The sequence below is a fragment of the Macrosteles quadrilineatus genome, unplaced genomic scaffold (genome assembly GCF_028750875.1).
Source record: "Macrosteles quadrilineatus isolate MER2022 unplaced genomic scaffold, UCM_ALF_1.0 Scaffold_9__3_contigs__length_116548681, whole genome shotgun sequence".
NCBI lineage: Eukaryota > Metazoa > Arthropoda > Insecta > Hemiptera > Cicadellidae > Macrosteles > Macrosteles quadrilineatus.
Genome location: NW_026542602.1, coordinates 111,295,484 through 111,316,918, shown reverse-complemented (window position 1 = coordinate 111,316,918; position 21,435 = coordinate 111,295,484). Strand labels below are relative to the sequence as shown.

The window sequence follows — 21,435 nt, the reverse complement described above, 5'->3', positions numbered from 1 at the left end:
GATTTGACTTGGAGTTGATCAATAGGTACAGAGATCCATATGGTATTTTGAATACTAAAAACTATTGATTTACAATTAAGTTACTCTTTATTAAAGGCCACTATGAAAGTGTGAGACGAGAATTGTAAAATTAGAAATTCTATTAGTTGTTCGTATAATTTATTCACAAATTATTGGTTTTGAATAAATTGGAAAAAACACAATAATTATATTGTAGTTGCATTTTACTTGCGCTATTTTTTTTCTTAGAGGGCCATGGACCTTTAAACTACAAAGCTACCTTCATACCGTCACTTTTGGCGCTACTGAATGATAAAAGGCAAACGAATTATAAAGTAGTTCCCAAGACAACGGAAATAATTAATAACAACATGGCGGTGATGACAACAGTTAGTTCTGGTTATTTATTGTCTTGTAGATATGTCAGTTGAAAACAGCTGATGATGGCCAAATTAGCCTGTAAACCATGCCTGTAAACAGGACCTTCAGTTGTAGTAGGAGCTAATTATTACATTCATCATCGACTTTGAATGAATAGAGCAAGTAGCCTGTAGACTTCTTACCCCATTGTAAAATCTGAATCCTGTTTTCATGTTGTTGACATTTGTAGAGCTTACATTTTTCTCTTACAGTACTTAAGAGTAGATATAACCACAATTTGCATTGATGCCTATAGAAATATCTTTCAGGGGGCCAAACTAGTATCTGCTGGCTTATCTCTAGGAGTCAGGGGGAAGACTTCATTTAAAAAATCAATTTTAATGTCAAACACTTTAAAAGATTCATTTTTGCTCGAGTTATCGTGCTAACGGACACATATATATATATATAAATATATAAATATATAAAATCATTATTAAAAACTAAGTACCATTTTTTTAATTCATTTTATTTAACAACGACTAGTTTCGACGATTATGCCATAGTCATGTTGTTTTTATATCTAACAAATACAATAAACATTTTATCTAAATAATAAATACAATCATATGATTTCATAGGTTTTGATGACTTTAGATTTCTTCTGTTTTAAATGGTCTTTATACTATATATAATAATTTTCTCTCTTAATTTAACTGCAGGATTTTTTCAAATAATTGGATTGCATTTGTTGATGTTCATTGTGTTTAGTAAATTTTCTGGGTGTTGTTTATAGTTTTTGTAAATGTAAAAATCTTCTTTAACATGTAATTTTGATTTGTCTTTTTCATATTCAAGGATTTTTAAATTTTCGTGGATGCTTTTGTAATCATGGTCTGTTTGTATTAAATGTTCTGCAAAATTAGATTTCATTGTTGTGCGGTTTCCTGATCTTAATGCTTGAATATGTTCTTTGAACCGTTTTTCAAAAGTTCGACTTGTTTGCCCAATGTAGGATTTATCACAATTAGAACATTTGATGTCATAAATACCTGATTTTCTCATATTGTCTTGATTTTGGTTAGCTATATTTTCTTTTGAAATTTTGTTATTGATCATTTGAAAAGCACTATTTTTTGTTTTATAACTGATTATTATATTTGAACGGTTGAAAGTTTTTCTTAGGGCTATAAAAAACTATAAACAACACCCAGAAAATTTACTTAACACAATGAACATCAACAAATGCAATCCAATATTTGAAAAAATCCTGCAGTTAAATTAAGAGAGAAAATTATTATATATAGTATAAAGACCATTTAAAACAGAAGAAATCTAAAGTCATCAAAACCTATGAAATCATATGATTGTATTTATTATTTAGATAAAATGTTTATTGTATTTGTTAGATATAAAAACAACATGACTATGGCATAATCGTCGAAACTAGTCGTTGTTAAATAAAATGAATTAAAAAAAGGGTACTTAGTTTTTAATAATGATTTTATATATCAAAATAGTAGCCCTAATCACTACAGTTTTCTTAAATATATAAATATATAAATATATATATATATATATATATATATATATGAATTTGAACGGATGGTGTTTTTGGCCTCTAGGGACCTCAAAACTAAAAAAAATCGGTCCCACGTCCAGGTCTTACCATGAGTACTACGGTAATAGCTTATTCCCTATATGGGAAATTCGCTAAAAGTAATGAATTCAGTGCACTCATATAATTTCAGGGAGTTTGTCCAGCTTCACAAATTAAAATTTAAAAAAAAACCCCACATATGCTGGTAAGGATTTTCTAAAATGTGTCACTGAATTCATAAAAAAATAAACAAATTAAAGAAAATTCTAAAAGAGCATATAATAAATCTAGCATTATATTCTTTTGATGAATTTTCCACCATAGTATTTTTAAGTATTCTGGTCTATTCACTGTACCACCAATGTACATGATTTACGAATAAAGATGTTTTAATATGAATATACAAAAGTTAATCTTTTAGTGGCAATTTTTATTTTTAGATTTTTTTATTGATGTAAAGTTTTTTGCAAATAGAATGTATTTGTTTCTATTTTTGCTGAGTTTGCTCATACAGTAGTTCCAAGCCCAGTATCTAACAAAAGTTAATGCGTTTATTTGGGATTTTTAACCAGTACACAACTCAAAATGAAAATTAAAACCCTCTATGGCAATTCATAATTGAATCAAATTTTAGGTTTTTGTACTGTACTTAAAGACGGTTTGTCTGATGCTTCTAACATTTGCAGTCTTCTCCTACATTTTTACACAGGGAATAAATATGACTTCTTTATTAATAATTAACTTTAAATATTTTAGTTAAAATCCAATCACGCCAATTGAAATTAACTTAGTCTGGATAATGGCGGTGGGGGTATTTATTTTTGGTAACAACATTTCTTATAGGCCTACAGTAAAACTACTGTATGTAAAAAGGCGTATTAATGGAAAATAAACCCCAAATATAGAACAGTTTTTTGTTACTTAAACTCTTGACATGTCTAGGGATTAAGGTTAACAAAGAAAACAAATTTTAAACACAACAAAAGACCTTTTTATTTTATCTATTGTTTACATACCATTGGTAAGTATTTAAAAGACAGTGTATAGTTTTTAATGAATATATTAGTTTAACATTTAGGATACTTACAGATTTTATAAAATTTGTCAATTAGATCAAATGATGAAAGCAAAATCGTCCATCTGTACTCAGGGGTTTCGTAAAAGTAAGAAATCTTTTTTTAGTTTGGCTTGAAAATTTTGTACAAATCATTATATGTTATCATTATGAAAAGAGCTGATGAAAGTCTAAAACCATTTTTACTTTGTTTAAATCTGTTCATGCATTAAATAATAGAGTAAAAATTTTTACAACTGAAATTTGAGCATTAAGTTATGTTTACAAGATTTAAAAAATCATTGTTTTGTGTTGATAACATTAAAACAATTTCTAAAGGATGTAACAAGAGCCTAGGTTTTAGTCTATATAATTAATTCTCTGTATTTTTTCTGGCTCTTGTTTAAAACACAAGTTGTAAAATACGGCAGCACAATTTCTGATTTCCTATTAACTGAAGTTGACAAATATTTGATTTATGAGCTAAATGAAGACCATAAATTAATTAATATATATATAATATATTAATATTGCCATTATTTAATATTGATTGATAATTTTAAAACGCAAATTAGTTTCTTTGAGAGTTTATTTCCATTATTTTATATCCAAGTTAAAATTTTGAAATATAGATACTCAAACACTAAATGTAATACATGAGTACTGTACAATATTTTAATTATGAATACCAAATTAAACAGTTGAATGACATCAGTTTTAAATAGCTAATGTAGAAACTTTAACCCTAGAGTGGTGTCTTGAAAATTATCACACATTTAGTGTCTTCAGTCTGTGAGACTTAATTTTTTTGTACATAGCAATAATCATTAAAGATAAAACTGTGTAAAATAATTTTTCTTTATGTTTATATTTTTATGGGTTTTATCGTAAAATAAAACCCCTCTGAGTATTGGTAAAATATTTTTGAAAAAAACTTATACATTTATCAAAAGTTGATTGGTAAAACATTTTTTAAATACGGTTTTTAAATTACTAAAGCCTTTACTGATATATTATGAAAGTTTATGGACTAGTTAATGTAAAATAACATAAACCATCAGAATGCTGGACCAACCAATTATTTATATAGGTACTACACTTACCCGATTTGACTTGGTAACAAGAAAAAAAGTACAGTAAAACCTTCATCAATACAATCTTGGCTTAATCTCTATAGCCATTTGACACCAGATTTAAAAAAAAGTCATTAATCTTTGTCAGTCATGCGCCTCTGATAAAAATTAAAAATATTATGGTCTTTTAACTCCAAACAAAATGGTACAACCCCCAAAGGTTGTTGCAACTTTTGTCATTCCCCCATGAGGTATCATAGGTTGTTCCCATCCCACTGCTTATCTAAGATACATGCTGACAAGTTAATTGGCAAAAGTATGAGTGAGATTGGTCTTGAGAACATCCTTTTTCATATAAATGTAACCAGCTAAATGTGTAGGGGGGTTTTTATCTTCGTTTATCGTTAGGTGGTGTAATTTCCCACGTTTCGTCTTCAGAAAAATTACATTACAAAAAATTATTTTATTTTATTCTATCATAGGACACAAGGAACCAAAGTAATACCAATTAATAAGGGTTTACTGTACATTTTCGCTTACCTATCGGTACTAACTAATTAAGTACAGTCATTGACTATTACGTCTACATACTTAACATCAAGTTGGAAATGGAACTTGCATTTATGATGGTCTACTAAGCAATAAATAGTAAAAACATATGAATCTTTGAGGCAAACAGAAGTAGAGGAATGTATAAGTACTTTTTTCATGTTTGCTACTAACAACCCACTAACAAGAACATTTTATTTTATAAAACAAAACAAGCAAGTGCATAAAACGTTTAAAAAACACAAAAAGTATATTATTTTCTTTGGATATTACTGCAATTTTGTAGGCCTAAAATAAAAAATAAAACTTTTTGTTATGCTCTTTGTTTAGAGCTTATACGTTTCCTGGTGAAGCCTGGGGGTAGGTGGTTAGAGTGGCTCTGGACCGGTTTTGTAGGGGTGGGGGTACGCCGAAAATCAGTCTGCGCTCTCACCCTGTCCTAGCACCATCGCGGATACAATCTTTTTCAAAAACATTTGGGATGCCAGTTTGATTATCTTAACACTTAATTTTTTTATTTTTAAGTTTACAGTGGTGTGAAAATACAATTTTTTCTTGTATGTTTAAGCCATAGTTTTGTTTAATAGTATTGCATTATTTGTAGGCCTACTTGTTTTTGCTCACGAAAAATCTTTGGCTCAATAAAGAATAAAGAGTAATTTTTGAAGTATTAAAAATAGCCTACTCTAAGTTTTAATATAAAGATTTAATAAAATAGTCTATCCTCTGTTCATAAACATTTTCATATTCCTCTTAATGAGGTAAAAAATTAGATATTTATTGAAAATACTCATTTTTGTTATGGAAACCTTAATTAGCCTACATTAATATGATCACACAACTCGTGGAAGCAACCTGAACCGCATCTGCACCATGGTCCGAACTCCGAAAAATGTCTTTTGTCAGACTAGTAGCCGAATAGGACGAAGACGTCAACTTCCCCTCTCGCGCTCGGCTCCCCACTTGCCACTACAGCCCCTCACACCCAGGCTTCACGAAGAAACACACAAACTCTACAGACCTTTGAGGTCCATTTGGACAGGCAATTGTAAGGTTAAAAGACACAGCCAACCTCTAAAAAAAAAATTAAACATAGTAAATATATTTTTGGTAAACAAATTATTTTTAATATTATTGGTTTGAACAAGTATTATAGGTATTATCATTAACTTTATATCTACACCTATATATCTACATCTCTGTGTAGATATAAAGTCAATGGTATTATTATATAATTAGGGCAGCATAACATTATGTTTCAATTAATTTAAAAGTCGAAAGATTATGTTTCTGAACCATTTAACACTGCAAATTTGTTATACTGCATATTTTAATTTTGGCTCCTAAATCAGTCACATAGATTTGCCTTATGTTCTACATCCAACATATTCCTGACCAATTAAACTAATAATACTGTGCTGAATAAAAGTGGTGAGGGTGTTTTAGGAGATTATCTCGACTCATCAAACTTCAGTCTTATGATTAACAACAAAGTAAACACTAAATACTACACTAACAGTTGAAAGTGCACAGGTTATCACAGTTATCAACTGGTGGTGGGGAGAGAGGGATCACTGATGGCGAAATCCTTATCACAGGTGAATGAGACAGTGAGGGCGAACCGTTCACCCGAGGTCACCGGCTCAATGTGGTGAAGGTTCTCCTTCCCGGAGGTGAACATGGACACTCGGCCTGTCAATCAGAATAGGAGAATTAATTGTGAGTCAACCTATTGGAAACCGAGGATAGTAGTAAATTAATATGGAGTTGTTAAGTGGACATTTGGAAATGTAAGAAGGAAATAAGGCTTGCATTATCAAATCGGGATGGACAATGGGCAGGTTAGCAGAAGGCGCATTAACCACATTCAGCCAAGTTTTTAATGGATGATGTTTATAAAATTCCAAAAAGGAACTTATTTTTATGTTTTTTAACTCTGCTCTGTGAAATATTTGTTTTTTCCAACATTTCTTCTTAGTCTGTTTCGAGGATTGATTGCTTTCTGATCTTTGTTCTGCATGCACATATTTAGCCACATGTTTTTGCTTTTAAGGGCCCCATGGATTGGTCGAGGATAGAAATAATTTTTTGAATTCTATCGAGACCTCAGTAAATGGTCTAGATCTTGCCCAGACCGCAGGAGATGTTATTGACTTTGCCGCGATCGTAGGAGACCTTCGTGGTTTTACCACGATCGCGGAAGATATTTTATGAACTCGTTGTAATATGACAATTGGTATTTTTTTAAATCATTATGTTCTAAAGCAACCCAAGGTCAACATTTCCCATCCAACCTGTAAAAGGGTCTGGTCCTGAAGACCCTAGCTTTTTACTAATGTTTTTACTTGTTATGTTTAAGTTTTCAATCACATGTAGGCTATTTATTGTTCTTGACTATGCCAATTGCATGTAAATAAATGCTTAAAAATAAAATAAAAGTCTCAAGGTAATAGAAGGTGTAGTTTAAATAAATACTCAAAAATTCATAAGATAACTGCTTGTTATACATTTTTATAAAAACACGAATATATCTAATGGTGTTTTAAAACTTTTGAACTTATTCCCAAACACCATGCCATTAGATAGGAAAAACTGTTTGTACACCTGGTTTGACTGATTAATAGCATGTTATTAGTGAGTTGGCAATATTTTCACTGAGTTCTGAACATAGTTTCTACTTTTAACCACACACTACTTTTAACTGTACACAGCAAAGTGTCCATTCATTGAAAAACTACCTACATATTTCAAATAATAAAAATTGCATGATATATTTATATGAACTTCTAATAATTGTACAAAAAAGTAAAAAAAAACACTCTATAACCTACAGGATAAATTGTATATTAAATATGTCACTCAAAAAAAAAAACAAGAATTACACAATATAATTTCAAATATTGTAGTAAAATTATTCCTTGTCCCAAACAGGGCAGCGTTCACAAACTGAGAAAATAAAACTTCATTTTAAAGTCAGTTTGGCCACAGCTGCTCAACCCTCAACCAAACCCTCAAGGTAAAGAAATCGGGGTAGAATATCGGAGCTGAGCGGCTAAGGTTTTTGTTCGGGTACCCGCTACGCTCTACTATTTTTTGATGCACTTACGTACATGTATGATCTAAAGGCCGCTTAGCTACGCTCTTCGATACACTCTAGCCTCTAGTCCTAAGAGTGTGTCACTGTCTCAAATAATTTAATAGGCTAATTAATTTAATTGCTTTCTTTTGGGATTCTGTGGCATATTTTGCATCTATGTAAGATCCTTCATCTTGTGTATTGCCTTCCGGATTACTTCATGAGTGTATACAAGAGGTTAAGTTACCTTGATTCTGTCCAAGTAATCCTTAAGTCGTCATTAGTGCGACCGGTTTCGATGTCTATGGCATCATTGTCAAGCTGAACGTAAAAATCGCTCCTAGGAGGTTGTCATGAGTCTTGAAAAACACGTAACGCATAACACGTACACAAACAAAAAACGATAAAATGCATGGCCACACCAATGGTGTTGTAAATTAGTTGTGTGGCCATGAATTTTATCGGTTTTTGTTTGTGTACGTGTTAAGTGTTACGTGTTTTTCTGACAACCTCCTAGGAGCGATTTTTAAGTTCAGCTTGACAATGATGCCATAGGCATCGAAACCGGTCGCACTAATGACGACTTAAGGATTACTTGGACAGAATCAAGGTAACTTAACCTCTTGTATACTATGTAAGATAACGATCCAAACCCTGATCACATTTTGTTTGACCTTACCTTTCCTTGGTTCTACAACCACAGTGGAATTGTCAGCTTCTAAGAATATGAACCGACCACCTTTGAAGTCCTGTTGGTAGTTGTTGAGGTACAGAAGAGACGTGTAATGGAAAGCATCATAAGTGTCCTGCAAAACCAAATGGTTTTCTATTAATATTACAATAGTCACTTTAAGAAAAGAATATGTTAATTCATGTTTTTGTATGGCATACTGCTCCTTCTTCCCAATGTAAAACTGGACATATTTAGTGACAAGGGATAAGTCACACAGTAACAAAAGGTATTTTCTGTGACTTGTCAAAAGCATTTGACTGTGTTAATCATGAATTATATTTTGATCGAGCTTTGCCTCTATGATCCCTGTAAGTGTGTGCAAGTGTTTCTTATGTGGTTTTAAAAAGCCGCATCATTCTCTTCTGTATTCTCACACTTTAGGAAAACATGGGCAGATCAACTAGTACAGTTCGGCCAAAGTTTCTGTGTGCGCGACCAGATCTGGTTAGGTCTTGGTGAGGGGGTTGGCGGGATACTTTTGTGAAAACATTTGTGTTTGCTACTCACTCGCCCCTACCCCCAGCACTGCCAATAGCCAGTGCCTGTATGTTTTAATTTGGCTAGTAGCGAACCGTCCACGCGCACAGAAGTTTTGGCCGAACTGTAATTCTTATATGATTTAAGTTAACTCTATCAACTTGTGAATCAATTTCACTAACTTTGTTATGAAAAAAAAAACAGAGCACACAAATTTTACATCACCTTGTCAACGTGGGGATGCCAGTACTCGTCATGGATGGTGACAGGAGGCAAGTCAGTCAGCTGTGAGAAGAAGGTTGGATGAGTCAGATACAATGAATCAGCTGATATCCCAAACTGATGAGCCACAGCATGTTGAATCTTAGTCCTCACCACCCTGTCAAACACCCACTTCTTCATTACTACTACCAAACAAATTACATTACTACTTCTAGATTTGTGTACTATAATCTCTCACAAACTGTGTATACATTAGAAAACAGTTCAGGTCAAATGCTAAAGATAACACAACACATTTAAACCATAGCCTATATTTTCCCTCGGGAAAGGAGCTTCATTATCGTGGAAGAACTAATAAACTCTTTCTTTGGTTTCAATAGGCTATACAGTAGTTAAATTTGGAAGAAGTTGCAGAATGGAGTTTGAGTCCAACAAACAAGCTTACATTGGTAGTGCCATCAGGGGGATTAGGATATTCAATTTCAAAACAAACTAACGGCATATATACTGTAAATATTTTGATTAATAAATACAAGGTTGGAGTTGTTTAAGTAAAAGCCATTTGTGCATATAGTTCTGTAGTTCCATTTTTATCTTCCTGATTAGTTAAATAAGGGATAATAATAAACTTGATCCGGAATGAAACTGTACCTATAAATAGCAAAGTCCTTGACTGAAAAAAGTTGCTCAGTGTCGTTAAGAGTGTACACATTGATGAAGTTTCTTCCGTATGACAATGCACCAGAGTGCAAGTCCAGTATTGTTGCGCCGCCTGCTGGACTACCTCGCGCTAGGCCCCGACGTCCAATATCTAACAGCTGTTCAGCTTCTGCGGCTGTCACCAGACGATCGGACACATGCCTTCCACATCTCTCAGGTACACAACCTAGGACATAGAGTTAGTCTACAGTAGAACCCCTTATATCTGGCATCGACATAACAGACTTCTTGTGATAGCTTAAAGCTAAACATAGAGGTGTGTGAGCGGCTAAATTTACAAACCCCGCCTCTCTACAAGCTCGAATGCAGTCAGAAATTTAAAATCGAGCCATGCTTTTACTATCATGATTTAATCTAAATTACAGGACTCGTCTGCGAAGATTGTGTAATTGAAAACTTCACACATTCACTTAGACAACGATAAGTTTCAGGGGAGACAACGATGATATTTCCGCAACTGACCTTCTAGACTTCTAAACAACATAGGACATACACAAAAAAACCGGATTAAAGCCTCACTTCAAAATAATCATCGCCCAAAACTTTTTGAGGGTAGGCCTACGTCTAGAAATATGAGTCAGTTATCTTATCTTATCTTACTAATATTATAAATGTGAAAGTTTGTGTGTTTGTTTGTTTGTTTGTTTGTTTGTGTGTTTGAAGTTCAATCACGCATAAACCACTGGACGGATTGGGCTGAAATTTGGCACGATGATAGCTTACATTCCCGATTAACATATAGGCATATTCTTATCTCAAAAATCCTTTCGGGCTCCGCCCCAGTGGCTCTGTAATTCCCCATGTTAACCTTATGAGTATTCATATTTAAAGGGAATTAAAGAATTTAGTCAGCTGTTTCAACTAAAAAAGTTGGTTCTATGATATGGAAAAGCATTAAAAAGTTACTAGGTGGCGTTCGCAGATGCATCCACAAAATTTAGCGGAGTCATCAAGGGTTCATATTATATTGTTTTTGTCATACTGCAGTAAAAACAGTCGTCATTGATGCATGCGTTGCGGGTCTAAAGAAGCCTTTTTACTCTTTAGGGAATAAATTCGTTTTTAGCCTCTATGGAGTAAAACTTAGCTGTTGTCAACTCAGATGTAAATTTCTATTGTACACTATTGAATACGTATCGAAATATGTCACGATTCGTGCTTCATAATCATTTTAACCTGCAGTCTACAGTCTCTTCCCATAGCATTTTAGAATTGCAGATACATTATCCATTCCCACACTCAACACTGCCCACCTTTACTACTTCCTTCACCACCCCCTACGTCGTGGACCTGTTTCCCTCTCTTCCCATAGCATTTTAGGATTGCAGATACATTAATGTAATTGCCAAAGACAGTTCCCACACTCTGCACTGCAAGCCTTACTACTTCCTTCACCATTTCCTACGTCATAGACTTTTTTCCTTCCCTTCACATAGCATTGAAGTATTAGATACATGTATCTAACTGCCCAAACGGTTCCCTCACTCTGCACTGCCAGCCTTTACTACTTCCTTCACCACTTCCTACGTCGTGGGGCCTGTTTCCTTCCCTTCTCATAGCATTTTAGGATTGAAGATACATTAATCTAACTGCCACAGACGGTTCTCACAATATGTTCATACTTTACTACTTCCTAAGCCACTTCCTACATCGTGGACCTGTTTTCATCACTTTCCATAGCATTTTAGTATTTTAGATACGTTAATCTAATTGCCACAAACATTGCCCACACTCCGCACTGCTAGCCTTTACTACTCCTTTCACCATTTTCTATGTCGTGGGCATGCTTCCATCCCTTCTCATAGCATTTCAGCATTGCAGATACATTATTCTAACTGCTACAAACGGTTTCCAGTTCCCAAACTCCACACTGATCACCTTACTACTTCCTTCACCTCTTCTTACGTCGCAGACCTGTTTCCCTCTCTTCCCATAGAATTTTAAGATTGTAGATACCAAGATACCTTAATCTAATTGTCATAAACAGTTCCCACACTCCGAAAAACTCGCCTTTACTACTTCCTTCATCTCTTCCTACGTCACGGACCTGTTTACCTCCCTTACCTTAGCATTATTGGATTGCAGATACCTTAATCGAATCGTCTTAAACAGTTCCCACACACCCAAAAACTCTTCTTTACTGATTCCTTCATCACTTCCCACGTCACGGACCTGTTTACCTCCCTTCTCTTAGCATTATTGGAATGCAAATACCTTAATCTATTGGTCATAAACAGATCCCACACTCCGGACAGCTCGCCTTGACTACTTCCTTCACCACTTCGTACATCGCGGACCTGTTTTCCTCCCGTCCTATAGCATTTTAGGATTGTAGATACCTTAATCTAATAGTCATAAACAGTTTCCACACTCCGGACAGCTCGCCTTGACTATTTCCTTCACCACTTCCTACGTTGCGGGCCTGTTTTCCTCCCTTCCCATAGCATTTTAGGATTGCAAATACCTTAATCTAATGGTCATAAACAGATCCCATACCCCGAACAGCTCGCCTTTACTACTTCCTTCACCACTTCCTACGTCACGGACCTGTTTCCTTCCCTTCCAATAGCATTTTAGGATTGCAGATACCTTAATCTAATTGTCATAAACAGTTCCCACACTCCGGACAGCTCGCCTTGACTACTTCCTTCACCACTTCCTACGTCGCGGACCCGTTTTCCTCCCTTCCCATAGAATTTTAGGAATGCAGATACCTTAATCTAATCGTCATAAACAGCTCCCACACTCCGGGCAGCTCGGCCTTGACTACTTCCTTCACCACTTCCTACGTCACGGACCCGTTTTCCTCCCTTCCCATAGAATTTTAGGAATTCAGATACCTACCTAAATCTAATCGTCTTAAACAGTTTCCACACTCCAGACTATTCACCTTTATTACTTCCTTCACCACTTCCTACGTCACGGACCTCAAGCTAGTGTCGTCATTTGATTATATTTATGATCCATATCACCGTTTATGTTCTAATATCAGTGGAAGAATGCTATCAGCTATTTATTTATCTACTGCATTCAAAAGTCAACAGCTGATCATATGTCTTTGTTTATGTGTCAAATACTGCTTCCATAAGAATTACATTGAAACTTTGAGACCCAGTGGGGCGGATTCCTAAGAGACTTTTTTAACGCCATATAGATGTTGGCACTCACCGATATGGTCTTTATCACCATGCTAAATTTGAAAACGATTGATTCAGCCGTTTAGGAGGAGTTTGCGTATTACGAAATGCATAAAAGTCGACGTATAAGAGCTTTGCTCGCTCCGCTCAATAAGATTTACCAACAGGGTGCAGCACTATATTTTTTTGCGTTTATGAAAACAGCTAATTTGAACTAAGCAGCAACAAAAAACTGTTATTCACAATGAGAACTGTCAAAGTAGAATTGTTTACAGTTATGTTTAAGTTTTTCATTTCATGAATAATTTGTGATATTTTGCGAATTGTTGATAATTTATTTTTCTCTATTGTTTAGGTGAAGTGGTAGAACATTATGGCTATGGTAGATGTGTAATACTATAGAATACTGTAAATTTAAAAAAGCAAATTTTATCAAACTGTGTCCTCCCTTATTGCAAACGCAAAGCTTGAGTATAACTGCAATAAGCATTTTTATATTTATATTCCAACCCCGTACGAAGGACACTCTGCTAGTAACATAATAAGTCTTACAAAAATATTTTCAAATTTAAGAAATAACTATAATAGGCTAACAAGGAAAATATCTTACAGCCTAGAAGTTCTTTTACTGCTTTTTACAAGATTGATTCAATTCTGACTTGTCAGAGACAATTAAAAATTTTTGCCTCAGTTTGAATAGCTTTAACCTAAGAATTATATTGTAGATGTTAAATCGTTTTCAAGGTCAGGGCCGGATTTCCCAATAGGCCCGGGCCTATGGGCGCAAGGTCCCAGAGGGTGCACGGCCAAGAGTAATTTTTTTATACCTAGGCTATCTAAAAATAAAAATAAATAGTCATAGTTGATAAAAAAACCTCTAAAGCATTGTGATTCTGAAGTTCATAAGAAGAAATAATTGTTATGAAATTTAAACTATATTTTCAGAATTACGCATCAATTTCGTTACAAAATTGGTAACGAACATTGGTTATACGGGAGTAGGCTGTAGGGATGTTGACGTTGACGAGCGCCCAAGGGGTACGCATCGTATTGCCACTGCACTGCCACTATGCTGGGTCGGGCTCGGCACTACTGATCAGAGTGATAAGGGGTGCATGCGTGCAAGACATGACATTGTTACAAACCTCAAATCACAAAACAAAAGTTATTTATTAACTAATCTTTTGATTAGTTTACAACTATCTGCAGGATCGAGTTAAAATAGGCCTATATCATAAGTTTTGTTGAATATTAAAACAACAATGAATTATTTACCTTTAAAATTAACGAAAAAATATTAATCTCAGTTTGCATTCAATTTTAGAAAAATTCAATACCCACCAAAGCACCATTAATGCTGTCATTTTCTCCTCAGGCCTAAGGATCGGTACGGTTGGCCGGAATATTGCTCTGTTTTGCTTTGGAAATATAACCTAGATGCAGTACGACCATGGATTAAATATAACTCAAGTCGACTTCTCATAACATTGTTAATTCAAAATTTTTCCATGTGTAGTTCATGTTGGTGACACTGAATGTTAGTTTAACGTAAATTTTGTTTCTATTATTTTAGGGTTAGTTCTATGATGTGTGTTTTAATTTCTTGTAGGGTAAACAGGAGACGACCTATTGTTGATGATTAGATTGTTTTATTTAGGATAAACTTGATTTAAACATAGATAAACATACTTCTTAAATAACAAGAATTGTTTTCAGCTAATCCAAAATGATGACAAATCTACTAAAGGAGTACGCATGTTTAATCTATGGTGTCACGTACTTTATAGAGTTCATGTTTTTGGGCCTGGAATAATTGGAACCAATGGCCATGTTTTTTTGCAGGAATGCTCGGTTGGGTTCAGTTGTTTTGTTTCAGTCCCACCCCCACGGCCACAAACATGAGCAATTATTTAAAAAAGCATAAAATTGCTAAAAGTGTTTAAGACGGTATTTTGTTAAGGCTAAACAAGTCAATTCTAAAAAAAAAAAACTTGCAATGATTCCAACGAGGAGTGGTATTCAAGCAATTAACTTCGGCCTATGGGCATGATATAGTTTTTAATAAAGGTTTGAAGGAAAGTAACTGTGACCAGACTAGGGGGCGGAAAATTATTTGGGCCTAGGGGCGCAAAAATGCTAAATCCGGCCCTGTTCAAGGTAAAACATTGTGTTTTTTCCTACAGCTAAGCTTAGTCATAATTTTTTAGCAAGCCAATGAACATCTTTTTGTTTATATACATATACAGACTCTCACCTGGAAATTCGGTCAACTCTTCGGAGTAATCAGCAGAACAGGGGAAATTTTGACCTCTGCCCTGAATTAATTCTTTCTGTGATGCTAAAATTGTTTCTTTATGACTTTTAGAAGTGAAATATACAATTGCCAGCGTTGCCAATATCATTACTCCTCTAGTGAACACTCTTTGGTTTTGAAAAGTTGGCATAGGTCCAAACTTTAGCCCAGGGGGCTTACTTCTGAAACATATAACAACACTATGAAATGAAATGAAAATACTTTTTTATTGAGGCAAATATTAGGTCCACATGGTCCTTTTTTTCAGTCAACCTCTTATACTAAATTTAAACTAAACAATACGGTTTTATAACACTTTATAAAATTATTAACAAAATAATAACTAAAAACTAAAGTGATAATCTTCATCCCTAAACATACGCATCCACACACATTCACTTCAAACTATGAGTTTAACATAAACAATTGACATTTGCCAAATAGCTACAGCTAACTACATTTCATTTGACAATACCCACAGTAGAAAAACACAATTTTGCTAGAAAGATTCAGTGTAGGCATAGGTATAGGCCTATTGTTCTATAGAGCCATCTATTTATTGCCAGAATTATTTGTACACACTTGTGCAAGTTTTAGCTTTATCTTCTATGGCCTAATTAGAAATAGGTAGGTATGACTCCTCGCTTAATACGACTGTGCCATCGCCTATCTGTGACAATGCTAATTGCGGTAATATTGTGACTATTTTCGATGGTCTCGTGGAGATCATCACCGCCTTTTGCAATCGCGGCAAAAATTATGTTTATCTATCACAATCTATAAAATATCATCATCGTTTTCTAAAATCACAGAATCATTTATCGTCGTCCTCCACGATTGAGGCCAAATATTAAATATTACCCATGGTGATATGAACATTACCATAGTCTTCCGCTATTGTGGGAAAATCCTAGACGTATCCCCCAGTCACAGAAAAAATCATCATCTTCTTCTTTGATCTGATCGTGGCAAAAACCATAAATAACATCCTCACTATGGACATCATCATCGTCTTCGGGGATGGTGGCAAATATCAAACATCTCTCGAACCGGCAGGGACATCACCATTGTCTCCAGCAACTAACTTACGGAAACTTTCTCATAGTTAGGGGTCTATATGCGATTGTGGCAAACACTTTAAAATATATCCTGCAGTAAGATATATATGAAGTAAAATATATCCTGCAGGAAAGATCATCATTGTGTCCCGTTCACAGAGACTACATTTGCATCTGCAAACATGGCAAACTCCTGGATATCTTCTGCGGTACCTAAAGGAAACATCATAGTCATCTTCTGTGATTTTGGGAAAATATTGAGCGTCTCCTGCCATAACGGAAACATAATCACCATTCCCCACAATCATGGCAAAATATGAAACGTCTTCTGCAGCGGGGACGTTGTCCACATCTTCTGCGACCACGTGTTATGAATAAATGTCAATTAGGCATTTAATTTGGGAATTTAATAAGCTCCTCGGGTAATCCAACCTGTTCACTGTTCCTGTAGAAGGCAGATTTCCAATTAAAGTTAACTTATAGGCTACCATTATTTTTTACGAAAATTAAAATTATTAGGTGAAATCAAATGTTCAAACGTACAAGAATATGTCAGTGTTCATCAATGTTAATAAATCTAGGCTTAACTTAATATACAATTATCACTTAGTAACTTAAACCTAGGCCAGTAAAAAAATGTCTTAACTTACGTATCCTCTTCATTCTTTTCCTCTTTTTTCTCAATTTGTTGAGCTTTTTGGTTTAGGTTTCCTCTTCGTCTGACAGGTTTTTCTTTTAGTTCAGATTTCCCCATTATAGTCGTATGGGTTTTTATGTTAAAATATAGTTATTTAATAGCTCACTGAGTATTCACGAGAACCGGTACTAATTTTATAAGTGCTTCTGTCAAATAGGAAGATTAGTTAAGCTTTTTTTGCTCCAGTTCAGCAATTGTTTACACACACAATATTGACAGCACTGCAGACGATCAAACTAACCAATAATCTGACGAAACGTAAACAACGAAAATGAAACATCAACTAACTAACAGTCAGCTGAACAACAACAAAATTTGACAAGAACAATTTCCAGGCTGGAAAACAAAAAAGTTAAACAAAATCTATCATAATAATGATCACATACTATGATCATGTAACCAATTAATTATATTGATTGGACATATGGTGACTTATGTAATTCGTCTATTTTATTTTTATATTTTAAAAGTGAGTCTTCAGCACATATAAGTCATTAATACAAAACTACAGCTCGATGTAATTGAAACTGTTTCAGCTAACATTAAAGTCGGCAATTAATTAATTATTAAAATTAGTTTATGTTTGTTTACATTAACGTACCAATTCTGAATTCTGATTACGATGTATGGGTTATTAATTAACAGCTGTGTCTAAGGAATAAGTTGGCCTTAGTCACTAACAAGACTAAAAGATCGTGCCACTCATCCTACACTCATCTCCATTCAATTCATACTCGGCTTAAAATACCTACTTTTGGAACAGCTGATGCCAATTTTATTGTTAGTTCTGTACGTTGCACTGTAGAGGTTATTGTGTTTTGTTTACAATTTGTTTCTCGTTATTTGAGTAATTTAAAACCTCGTTTAACCAAACAAAACCATAGACTAACCAACACAAGTAGACTTCTCATCCCATTGTAAATTTTGAAGCACGTTTTTCGTGCCTAGTTCATGTACGTGACACAAAGGCGTTAGTGTCGACGAAACTTTGTTTCTATTATTTTAGTGTTAATTTCTTGATTTGTGCTTTACTGTTTGGTTATATAACTAGGGGACAAGTTATTGTTTATGATTAGATCGTATTATTTGGTTAAACGAGGTTTTAAATGGCTGTAATAAAGGGAAACAAATTGTAAACAAAACACGACCTCTACATAAACCGTACAGAACTAACAATAAAATTGTCTTCAGCTGTTCCATAAGGATGAGAAATCTACTAAGGGAGTATGTTTTAGTATGTTTTATCTATGGTTTTATCTATGATAAAACTATCTACTCAAAAACAATTATAGTGGAATAGATTACAGAATAGTACCGGAACCAGTTTGAGTCGGGTGGGGTGAGGGCAAGCGGTATCCAATAAGGTTTCAGAAAACTGTCCACTGTTGCCAAGTTGTGCCACGCACTCAGTCTTTGCCCGACAGCCGACCTGTGCGTGTCGAGCATATCCTCTTGTTTGGTCAAGAAATTGCCTTAAAGTGGGTATTTACTCAGGGGAGGTATAGAAGAGGCTACGATGACAGCTGTGGGCTTCTTATTAGCTGAGGGAACGCCATCACCGTAACAAAACGGTCAGTAGTCATCGGCCTTGGTGGTCTAATGGGTAGCTTGCCGTGCTGATATGCTGAAGGTCCTGGGTTCAAATCCCGCTCGTGGCATTAACTTTTTGTCCAAGATTTTTTATTATCAGCAAGTTTGGTTGGTTTGGTTCGGTTATGACGGTTTAATTTTATTATTAAGTCATTATAAAATTTTAGTAGAGCAATTTCTAGTTTTATTTAATAAACAGAATTATTTTTTCTATTAATAAACTTTTGTTATATTATTTCATTATCAGCAAGTTTGGTTAGTTCGGTTAGGTTATGATAGTTAAATTTTATAATTAAAAAATAATAAAATTGAATTTGAGGCATTTATAATTTTATTTTATGAACAGAACTATTTTTGCGATTAGTAAACCTTCTTTGCCAAAGTACTCTCTACTACAGCGCTGTTCACGGAGGAATTTTGAACTAATGCCTCATTCGTACCTCCCCTAAGTCAGACCCCTTTAAAGTGTGTTTATAATTCGAAACAGGCCAGAAACAAAGCTACAAAAGGCATCTCAATCCATTCTACACTCATATTTAGGTTAAAATACTCTCATAGGTGGCGTTCCCATATCAAATGAATAATTAATATGGTAGATTGGATCCTCTTCATTTTCATGTTAATTTTGTTTCATGTATCAAACAATAAGCTGAGCAGTATTTTAAAAGATTTTTAGAACTGCTATACAAATTGTTTGGTCATATAAATTTACTGTTAAATTTATTAATCTTATGTTTATTTTTCAACAACTGCATCTGGTGGCTGTTTGAGCCATTTTAAAGACAATCGTGTAGCAAATAATCAAACCATAATATATAATGTATGGGATGAATTTTGTGTTCCTTATGATAAAAATATAAAAATACTAACCAATACCACCAAGAACAAATACATTATTAATTTGTAGTGTTAAACTGAACTACCCTACAACTGGAACGATAGAGGGGGGTGCCGGGCTCTAGGTGAAAGATTGGTGAAAGTCAGCTCACAGACCAAGAACGAAGTGGCAACGTCGCATCCTCTACCTCTTCAAAGGCCAGTCCTATTCTGTAATCTATAATAGATTACAGAATAGGACTGGCCTTTGAAGAGGTAGAGGATGCGACGTTGCCACTGATTATCTATTCCACTATAAATAACTAGTCTCCGAGCCATATAACCAAACAGTAAAGCACAAATCATGTAAATAACGCTAAAATAATATAAACAAAATTTCGTTCACACTAGCAATCAGTGCGTCGACGTACATGGACTAGACACGAAAAACGAGCTTCAAAATTTACAATGGGGTAAGAAGTCCACTTCTGTTTGATACGGCTAGAGCCCTTTAGGGGATTTAATACTACGTGTGCGTGGTTTTGTTCCAAATCAAACTAACTTGATCCTTTGTTTACGACGGTCCAATAATCTAGAAACTCTTGAATAAGAAAAGAAATTGAAAATGAACGAAATGTCCTCCGGTCGCGATGAAATCGTGAGCGTCTTTTGGGATTGCGTTGAAATAATCATCGACACTCGCGGCTCGCGATCGCGGACAACTACTCTCCTGCAATCACGACGAAATATTGTGTATACCGGTACGTCTTGCGTTTGGATTAACTGTCATCGTCTGCTTCGTCTGCCGCGGTTCGCGCGGTAGCAACGAAATCGAGGTAATCTTTCGCGATTGTTCACAGCGAAGTACGGTAGTAGGCCTAAGTTTTTGTATTGTATACTGTAGTTCAGTTCGCGGCGAAAAGTGAACATCTGGCATTAATTCGGAGATCATCACGGATCGTCTTCTGCGGCGAAATCGTGAACGTTACTGTTACCTTACTACGTTGTTGGGAGAAATCGTGAACATCTTTAAGGTCGTAGATAGACTTTGTCGATATCTCCCGTGATCGTGGTTTAATCATAATTTTTTATCAATCTTCGTTATACATTTTTAATCACATGTTATTTATTTTGTTTATTTATTGACGGTTTGTAAATGCTTAACTCTTGTCTTAACATGTTGGTAATTCTTTAGTGAAGCCTTATTCTGTTCAGGTATTAGGCTAATTTTTATATCATAATTTAATCCAGTCGGAGGTGGAATAGGTTTAGCTCTTCTAGTTTTTGTGGAAATCAGTGGCATAGCCAGGATATCGTTTCGGGGAGGGGGAGGGGTCAAAACTCCAGGAAATTTTGGCAAAGGTTCTAAAATGAGGTTTAAAACACCTCTAAAGGCTCTAATGCAGAGAATAAATGTACTAAGTTACCTTTAACTGTTCAGAAATAATATGAGCAATATCATCTTCCGCAGTGGTGCTTTGTCGTATTCTGGGATCACTGCAAAATCCTGAATATCTTCCTCAGTAATGGAATTACCATCATCATTTCCAGTGGGTCACGAAAACGTTATCGATGTCTCCCAAGATCGTGGAAAATCACGAAATCTCTAACCCCTATGGTCATGTGGAAATTATCGTAATCATCCGCAATTGTGGCAAAATTTGTCTGTTCATCTCCTACAGCCATGTGGACATCACTATCACTGGTCGTCTTGGCGGTAGTGTGGACATCATAATCATCTCCCCCAATCACAAAAACATTTGATCATTTTACACGTCCATGAAGACATCGTCAATGTCTCCCACGGTCAGGGCATAATAATGAATGAATATCCCTCTCAGAACGGAAACATCATCATAGTCTTCCGCGATCACGGCAAAATTCTGATCAACTCCCGCGGTCACGTGGACATTATCGTTACGTCTTTCGTGATCACCGCAAAATTCCTATCATTTACTGCAGCCGTGCAGACATTAACCA

The 21,435-nt window shown here is 34.9% G+C and overlaps 1 protein-coding gene across 2 annotated transcripts; it reads right to left on the bottom strand.

The window, feature by feature from the left end:
* Positions 1–2,953: 2,953 nt before the first annotated feature.
* LOC129003995 (2-oxoglutarate and iron-dependent oxygenase domain-containing protein 3-like) lies at positions 2,954–17,310 on the bottom strand. Of its 2 annotated transcripts, none has more exons than XM_054432363.1 (6): positions 17,003–17,310; positions 15,256–15,473; positions 9,796–10,030; positions 9,148–9,301; positions 8,392–8,518; positions 2,954–6,328 (listed from the first exon to the last, which is right to left on the bottom strand). In XM_054432363.1, exons 1-6 carry the CDS (start codon positions 17,104–17,106, stop codon positions 6,183–6,185), a joined length of 984 nt encoding a protein of 327 aa, XP_054288338.1. In that variant the 5' UTR covers positions 17,107–17,310; the 3' UTR covers positions 2,954–6,182. The 2 variants fall into 2 exon arrangements, with proteins under 2 accessions (XP_054288338.1, XP_054288337.1); XM_054432362.1 differs by having other exon boundaries at positions 15,256–15,476; positions 17,003–17,308.
* Positions 17,311–21,435: the final 4,125 nt, after the last annotated feature.